Source organism: Labrus bergylta, chromosome 19 (genome assembly GCF_963930695.1).
Source record: "Labrus bergylta chromosome 19, fLabBer1.1, whole genome shotgun sequence".
NCBI lineage: Eukaryota > Metazoa > Chordata > Actinopteri > Labriformes > Labridae > Labrus > Labrus bergylta.
In genome coordinates this window covers 19456697-19466294 of record NC_089213.1, presented here as the reverse complement: position 1 = coordinate 19466294, position 9598 = coordinate 19456697, and the positions used below count along the sequence as shown (strand labels likewise).

General features: G+C 39.3%; 1 protein-coding gene across 1 annotated transcript in view; it reads left to right on the top strand.

Moving 5' to 3' along the window:
• Positions 1-4351: 4351 nt before the first annotated feature.
• Positions 4352-9598, top strand: part of cibar1 (CBY1 interacting BAR domain containing 1) — a 5795-nt gene continuing 548 nt past the window's right edge. Inside the window, 8 exon segments of the mRNA XM_065948463.1 lie at positions 4352-4395; positions 5099-5333; positions 5437-5505; positions 6492-6593; positions 6884-6900; positions 7324-7471; positions 7715-7828; positions 8922-9041. Coding sequence (XP_065804535.1) covers positions 4367-4395; positions 5099-5333; positions 5437-5505; positions 6492-6593; positions 6884-6900; positions 7324-7471; positions 7715-7828; positions 8922-9041 — 834 coding nt within the window. The 5' untranslated portion in view covers positions 4352-4366.

Sequence of the window (9598 nt, the reverse complement as noted above, 5' to 3'; positions counted from 1 at the left end):
AACACAAAACAAACAACGACCCCCCCACACACCTTCTGTCTGTCGCTGGCGTCAGTGTGTTAGATGTCCAGGAGGCCTTGTCCTGGCAGCAGAAGCCATGCAGGCTCTCGAGTAGACGGAGCTCCCCAAACCTTCAGCGAGGTGATCGGGCACTTCTACCACCCGATGTCCCTGATGCCCAGCCTCCACCATTGAATCTGCGTCGCCCCCACAACCACCGGCGGCCTGCTCCCATCTCCACCTCAGCAGCAAGAAAGTGTGGGACAACAGGAACGTGAGGAATACAAAGGAGAAATCCTTCCTGCATCTTATCCCATTTTTCTTTTGTAACGTAACAATGATTACAGTCTTTTACCTGCTCTTTTGTAAAGAGTCTCGAGATAACATTTGTTATGAATTGGTGCTATAAAAATAATGATTGATTGATTGATTGATTGATTGATTGATTGATTGATTGATTGATTGATTGATTGATAATACTCGCTGATACCACCAGAAGATTTAATATAGGTTGTATCTCAGGCTGTTTAGACATTGGTAATGGTTCAACTCGATGAATATTTTGCTTTTTTAGCTGAACAAACGGTGTCGTTTTGCTGTGTGATTGGGTTTTCATGACAATACGTTGATCTTCTACTTTGTAAATTCTTTATGTGATGCTGCTGAATCAAAACAAAGAGGCCTTCATATTTTTCCAGGGAAAACAGTCCATTATAATCAACAAAGTTATTTAAATGAACATGAAGGCTAAATGAGGAAAAATCATCCAGATGTTCTTATTTCAAATTAGATCATGGTTATTTATTGTGTTTTCTGAAAAGAATGAACCAAAGAAAATGTGTAATGAGCAATCAGCCACATTAGGGAAAGGTTATATATCAGAAGCATTTAAGGAAAAAATGAATCTATACCGGCATCAGCTGTACCCGTGTATAAAGCAGTTCCTCTTGGGATTCCAGGCACACACAGCTCAATGCAATGACCGTGTTTTACATCACCAATCTGTTACAGTGGGATCTCCCCGGCTTCAATCCCATGGATGATTAAGCGTGATAATTAAGGTTTTTGGACATTTTCCACAGAGGAGCAGACGTGGCAGCTGGTGACATTCATGCATTCCCAAACACAGAGGAGGGAATCACAATGAGGCCTCCCTTCATTTCAGTGATCACAAAGTCTGCTCCTGGCACCAGCTCAAAAACACTCGAGCTGTTGTTGAAAAGGACGATTTGTGGCTCTCTTTGTTGCAATGTGAGTAATGTACCTTGATCTTTACAGAGGGAATTATAGAAACCTTAAAAAGCAGCCAAATATTTGTTGTTGTGTTTTTACCTGCAGGCAGGTTCATTTGCTTTTTCTGCAGGAAATAAGCATTAATAAGAGTTTATCATATTACTCGCTTGATATTGTGGTTAAAACTCTAATTAGTGCAGCAGAATATCAGAGACTTCAGAACTGCTTTTAACTCGTTGTTTTGTCAGATTGGTAAGAGTTGGATTTGAAATGTGCTCCAGTGAATATCATATTTTGAATGAAAGCCTTTAACTGATCATATGAAGTATCTGTTTCATTAACATGAACAAACACTGTGGACACAAAATATAAATGACAGATCATAAAATATGAAACAGAGTGTTGCAATAAAAGTCAAATAGTGTGCAAAACCTTACACTATATGCCCTTACTGCCCTGACCAGACAGTCATTTACTTTAACAGAGAGAGCAGAACGAGAAAAGAAACGAGGAGAGGGGAAATGAACAAACCAGCTGCTGGGTCAAAGTGACCCAACCAGCTGTTTTAGCTGAAATGAACCCCTGACCTCCCCTAGGACTCAGCATTCACTGTTGCCAGATGGAAAATACAGTAATATAGTACTGCAGCTTGGAAATTATCCTATTTTACTAAAAACCACCGTACATGTGAAAAAAAACATGAGAAAGGTCCTTGATACCACACTGAAACTGCACATCATATTAATTTAAATAAATGAAGAAACAAAGGAACAAACTATTTAAGTGTACATTGCTCCACTGCCCGCCGCTGTGTAGCTGTAAGCTAGCAAGTTGTTGTGACGTGCGTTTTCCTGAAGTCTGTGTGGCATAACAAGCTGCAGGCGAGAGCAGGGATTCAGTTGATGATTTTATTAGCAGGTGGAGGCTTGCAGCAGAGCACAGGGCATGTCTGTCAGATGCTGAATGCTGCTGATGTGATGGCCACATCGCAATGAAACTGCAAAAATCATAGTACATTCTGCCTTTTTCTGCAATTATTGATTGTAGCTTACTTTGTACAGAAGGCAAAATGATGGTACAAATATATGGTCAATCTGGCAACACTTCTCAGCATGAACAACGTAACTATTTTTTATTTTATTTTATACTTAACCAGGAAATAAAAACTTGTTGAAATTAAAAATCTCTTTTTCAAGAGTGTCCTAGCCAAGACAGGCAGCAGCATAATTTACAGAGTTCCACACAAACAAGGAGCAGCCAAACATATACGAGTAAATAAACCTTTAGACATTCAAATACACAAAAGATATCTAAATAAATCTGTCAAGATCACCCACAAACACATAAGAGAGAACATCTGCAGCCAGATGTGTCTGCCTCAAAATCATTTAACATCCTCTTAAAATCATCCAATGAGAGCAGCTCATTAAGTTTCAGCTCTTTTTGTAACTCGTTTCAAGTAAAGGGAGCAGCAAACTGAAACACCTTTCTCCCCAGTTCAGTTCTGACTTTTAGAAGAGACAGTAAAGAAAAGGTCCTGGGACTGAAGATTATACGTTCTTGTACTCTTCTGACCGATGTAGGTCAGAGGTATGAAGGAAGTAGACCTAAAGTAGACTTGTAGATAAGAATAAAGAATACGCCAGTGTTTAAGTCTGTATGGTCAAAGAAGTCAATCCAATACGTGCATAGTGAGCTCCATGATACAAATAGTCACAGAGCATGTAAGCTTTGTGAGGAGGAATGAATGCAAGCATCTTTGAGCATTCAGAAAAGCACTATATAAAACTAATGTATTATTATTATTATTATCATTAATGTTTTAACCACCCATAGTCCAGCACAGATATTAAAAGGATAGCAACAGCCAGCCTCTCCGTTCTAAGAGAGACAGGATTTGATTCTAAAGTAGAAACCCAGCTGTAACCTTTTAACCAGCTGCTGAATGTGTAAAACAGAGAGACTCTTCAATTAAAATACCAAGATATCTGGAGCTCTAGACAGACTCGGTTTGTGCACCATGAGAGGTGGAGATGTGTTTACAAATACAGCAAACAATTCAGAAATATAACCCAGCACAGTTAACCCAACGATGTGTTAACCCAGGAATATTTTAAATGTGACCCTGTCAAAACACCACACGAAAACATAGCCTAATGGTTGAAGACGAATGGGAGATTCATAACAAACAGGAAGAAGTCTACAGGTAGACGCTGCATTAAAAAGAGACTTTAAACTGTAGCTTTCAAACTGGATAGAGAACATGTAAACTCTATTTTCTCTATATCTATTTACATAGGAAATAATCAGATTCTTATATGAACACATTGTTAAATGCTTATATTTGAAATCTAACTTGGGCACCAGATAGTGAACTCTATAGGCCTACCTGTGGCTCAGCAGGGTTGGCAGATCGATCTCCAGCTCCTTTCGCCATTAAGCAAGAAGATAAACCTTTATTTCATCTGACGGTTTAGTCAGCAGCCTCCATGTCAGCTTCCACACCATCTCTGACTGTAGGAAAATTACATTTACATTGATCAGAGTTTTCAATGTTTTAAAAAATGCATTGCAGTCAACTGTATAGGCTTACTGTATCTGCAATGTTGAATGTTTGTACAGAATGGCCCCTTCTAATGCATCATATTGTTTATAATATGTCTGTGTTAATCTGCTGAGCAACTACTAATTGAAGAATTATAGCCTACTCAATGTAAAGGGAAAAAAAATATTGTTTTTAATAGGCCCTATGTGGTGTCAAACAAAGAATGGGATAAACTCAAATAGCCTACTTAGGCCACAAACATTGATTAAATTAAAGCATTTACATGTTTCTACTTCTACTTCAAAGCAGGTATCATAGAGGTAAGCTCGATTTAATGTGGGGGAAACTATCAAAACAAACAATGTTTGTCTCACTTCACACGAGGGAATACCGCGGGGTCAATCAACAACTACATCTCCCAGAACGCCCTGCGAACCGGAAATGACGGGGATTCCATGGAAACGGCAGACTGGCGTGCTAGCTTTGGAGCAGAGAGGACGTACAGCTAGCTACATTTTGTAGGCTACCTGTATCCCGATAAACTTTGCTGAATCGAATATAATATTTATTAATTTCCTTTCTGCAAAGATGAGTCGGACGCCGGATGCAAGAGCGAGGTGAGACAGTGTAAACGCGTCAAACTAAACCTTACATTTACGCTTGTTGACGGAGAAATAGTGTTGGTGTTAAGGTTAGCTGTCTAGTTTTCCGACCTTATTTAACTTATTCGTCTCCAGAACAGTTAGTTAGCCTTTCTCTGCATAAGATATATATACACGAAACCCATTCAGTGGTCCATTAATGTTGTTTCCAAACCGACTTTCTGTTCACACAACCACACGAAGCCGCAGATATCTGTTTGTTTTCGTCAATATAAAGTGCACAGGTAACCTTTAGAAAATGTCCTTTTTTAATACAACAACCAGTCTAAGTATTGTAAAATAAAAAGGTTAAACACACTGAAGCTAGCTCGATAAGTGTCTTCAGTAATCATTTGATGTAATTATAATGGTTTACAATTTAGACAAACCCTTGGCTTGCTCGTCATGGTTGAACACATCATATGTATTATTGTAGCATATATACTGTATATCTATACCTTTTTTCATCTGGATATATTGTTGTTTCCCCTTCTTTTTACTCTGTCTTTATAAAAGTTTCTGATGGAACATGATTTTAACATACTGTACATTCAAAGTGACCTGAAAGACCCAGAGTCATAGTCCTTCCTTTTTTGTTCCTGTTAAATTCATCTGATTCCAGATGTTTGAATATTTTGCATACAATATATATATGTCGATCACTTTTTATCCGTATCAGGGACAACCAGACAAGAAAGATCCAGGAAAATATCACCAATGTGGAGAAACATTTCGGAGAGATGTGCCAACTGTTCGCTGCCTACGCGCGCAAAACAGCCCGGCTACGAGACAAGGCAGATCTCCTGGTCCGGGAAATTGGCTTGTATGCAGACATGGAAACACCAAACCTGAAAAAGGGAATGAAACAGTTTGCTGACCACCTGGCCAAGGTCGAAGACTACCGTCAGGCGGAGGTAAAACTGTGGTATTTCAGTTTTTGCTGCATTGACCGTTCTCATAATTTCCCATTTGCAGCCACAGATGTTGGGTTGTTATTTAGTGTTATTTGTCTTACAGGTGGAAAGACTCGACGCCAAAGTCATCGAGCCTTTGAAAAGTTATGGTGCTGTAGTGAAACGGAAAAGGGTAAGTGATGCTTTGAGCTGAAGTTGTGCTGACATCTGTACAGATTCCAAATGAACCAAGAAACAATGGAACATGTGTATTAAAATATGTGTAAGGTGTATGTCATTATTCAGAGAAGTAATGTAACTCTTCTGTCATAATCTCGCTTTTTTAGTCTCATTTTAGTAAATGTTGTACAGCTGACATGCAGTGGATTTGTTTACCTCCCTGCACTGCCACTTATTTAAAGATGTATACGTTTAACAACACATTTTAAGGTTGAATTGACCTACACATTTGTGGTTTCCATGTCAAGAACATGTGAGAAGGAGTCAGTTGGCAACTTTTGAGCTATAGAGCATAAAGGTCCACTGTTATTGTTATTTATTTAGCATGGCCACATGAGGGCAGTATTAGTTTAATGATAATATCCAACAAGCTCATCAGTTTGTTTTCATTGCTTTTGCCAGAACCTCCATTTTCCATCACAGTCATAGCCACCACTGAAAGACATTTTCTGGTTAAAAAGTAGAAAGTCCCGTCTTCTTCTCTGGTTTCATAAATGGCCAAATAATTCAAGTTTTTTTTTTTTGACTTCTTCTAAAATTAAAATGGGAAGCTTTTAAATTGTAGTTTCACAGATGACAACATGTGCAAAAGAAGATTCTCAAAAAGAAACAGTCAACCTCAAGGGTGACTGTGATTGGTTCGATACAAAAACAGGGATTATGTAAGAAAATGATTGGACATGAACAAATGACGTTTTTACAAGTATTGACAAATGAACATGGCTCATTTTTATACTGAAACACAATATTATCCTTTATTGTATAATCCCTGAAACATTGCCTAAAGTTTAAGAGAGAAAAAAAATAAATCAAAAAATCTTTCCCAAAAGTTTGATCTGTAATTCTTGTCAGATCATGTAGTTAAGCATTAGTGACACTGATAGAACTTTATTTTTCAGGATGAAAACTGTGTGCTTATGTCCTTGTGAATCCACACAGGAGGATCTGAAGATGACTCAGAGTGCCAGAGACAGAGAGACCAAACAGATGGCTCAGCTTGAGAGAACCCGGCAGAGAAACCCCTCCGACAGGCAGATCATCGTATCCTTGTCTTGCTCTAAAATCCTCAAAACAGACACAAGAATTGAAATGTTATGGCTTTTGGAATTTAAGTGCAGCTGATATTTTTTTTAGGTCGTTGCATCTCAATTATCTTACTTGAGTGTATTAATGTTGAAGCAGAAAATCAAACATCTAGTGTTTATCTTTTCTTGATGCATTAACAGTTTGTACCCAGTTGTATTACACCCATCAGGCTCCACCTGCAGAGGTAGAATAAACATAAAGACAGGCTGATTCTTCCTTCCTCTTTTCCTTGACCGAACCTTCAGTCTCAGGTGTGTCTCTCGTAATGTTGACCCCACATTACTGCCAATGTATGAGCGGAAAGATGAAACACAGAAACACAAAGTGCAGCTGAAATCATCCTCTGTATCAGAGGAGTTTCATGAATGGATGGATGTTGAATGACAACTATATATATATACAGCATATGTGTTTTTTGTTTTTTTCATTTCTCTTTATTAGATGTAAAGGACATCTTACCTATCATACTTATAACTCAAACCCTGTACAGTACATATTTGTACACATGTAAACTTTACTGATCTGACAACGCCCAAAGTCATTTCAGCTGCTTGTTTTAAATCACTCCTGAGTTCATAAAAGCATGTGACATCAATTATATCAAAAGAGCAGATGAACTATGTTGGCCAAGTTTCAGGTACTTTTTTTATTAGCTACGCACACTGGTAAAAATGTTTAAAAAAAGAAGCCCAGGTAAAAGGTATCAATTTTCTGATTGGTAACTTCAGGCTGAGAGCGAGCTCCAGAGAGCCACCATGGACGCCACGCGGACCACCAGGCAGCTGGAGGAGACCATAGACGAGTTTGAGATTCAGAAGATCCGGGACATCAAGGTCTGCAGCTCTGAGCGTACTCTTCAATTTAAATGTGTAGGAATATATCTCTGTGACGCAGTGGAGTGAAACCAGACAGTGGTGATTTGGACTTTTGATAGCTAACCCACATCTCGTTATCCGCTTCTTGTTTAGTCATTTCAGAACTCTTGTTCATGTGTTGCGGTCACGAGAAAGTTGTGATTTATTCAAACAAAAGTCAAGAGGGTACTGAGAAATGATCGTTGTCTTTCCCCTTTGTAGAGGATCTTTGGAGAGTTTGTGACGGTGGAGATGTCGTTCCACGCAAAGGCCCTGGAGGTTTACACATTGGCCTTCCAGAGCATTCAAAGTGTGGACGAAGAGGAGGACCTGGAGGTAGGCTGATGCTCCACTACTCGGATCATTTTAAACGAGCCATAGCAGTGGTGTGATTGGTTCTGGGAGATTGGAAAGGAAAAGTCTTCCAGTCATTTGACAATAGATGTCATTTGGGCTCTGGGAAAGTGAGATGAGTAATTATGAATAATACACATTTCAGTCTCAGTCATGCATTCTACAGTGTACATTTCTCACACTGTATCAAAGCTAAATGAGCCACTATAAGCACCCTATTCTTTGTTCAATATGAAACAGGTTAGAGCCATCATGACCTTGTGCACCCTTTCCTCACTGACTCATGGCTCACACACACTCCACTGTCCACACCCTTCAACTGATGTGGTAACCTGCTGTGGGTCAGATACCATTCAGATTCATGCGTGCTCCTTCCTTCTGTTTACTTGTTGCTTTGAAGTGTTTGATAAAGTATTTTCATAGTAAAAGCCTGTCATTAAAAAAAAAAAAGGATCAATGAATTTCAAGCAAGTGAGGTTCCTTCTGCAGATGCCCTCATGTTGTTTTCCTCCCTCCGCCCCTTCGCCTTCTCGTCTCTGTGTGTGTTTTTTGCACTGAATCATCTCTCCTCCATTCATATCGAAGCGAAACTCCTTACCCAGCCCGGGCTGTTTTACAATGACTCATAGAACAAAGCATGAGAGATTGAATCATCTGAAAGATGCACAATGACAGGCATGAAGATAATCCTGATCAGGAGCGCTTGCAAAACTTCTTTGCTACGTGTGACAACCCTCAGTGTGGTTAAACTGTTTTTCTGTTATCAGAGGCATTCCGTCTCAGCGCCTCTGGTTATGGGGAAAGGAAAGGTTGCAAGCTCAGTACTTGATTCGCTGGATAGGTGGTAAAATATTCAAGTTCCTGCTCCTGGTATCAACATCTTACAACAGTTACATATGAGTCCAAACATTTTGTAACGTCTCAAACCTGTGATGAGTACAACTACATTTGTGGCTTTTTACAGTTTAATTTATGTTTTTTCGCATTACTTCCAGCGCACACATAATGATTACAGATGGATTTGTAGGCATTTCTTCTCTTTAGACAAATATATAACGCCTACTGTCTCTGGCAGGTGTTCAGGAGCTCGCTGCACCCCCCTGACTACCAGTCACGCTTAGACTTAGTGCGAGCTAATTCCAAAACCTCCCTCGATCGGACCGGGTCCTTCCTCAGTACATCAGGGACCTTACAGGTAAGATACACACAGCACATGCGTAGATTCGATGGAAAAATGATCAGAATTTCACACAGACAGATCCCCATTTGCTGTAGTTTCTGTTGTGCATTTCCATTTTCTATCACTTTTTTCAATTGCACAAGTTCCATCTTGATAATGAAGTAAGAAAGTTCTCCTCTTCCCTTTTAACCCAGTAATTTTCCTCATACCAGTAGAAGGGTGATGCACATTAACTCTGAGTCTGATCATTTGTGCCAGTGTTTATGCACCACATTCCCCCAGCCATCGTTCAGTTTCAATGTCCCTACATGTCATGTCATGTCAGTAACAATCATGCATTTCTTTCTACATTCAGATCAGCCCGGCATTTTAGCATTATCTCTGACTCTGATCTTATTTGTTTGTAGAGTTGTCTTGTATAAGGTCTGAACAGATTGTCTTTACTTTCCAAAGAAATGAGGAGCAGCATTTTTTTAAATCTTTGAAGAGATGTCTTCTTATCGTATATATTTTATCTATAGATGTCCAGATATAGTGTCTGTGTGCTGACGTCTCTACCTGTATTGTCTCCG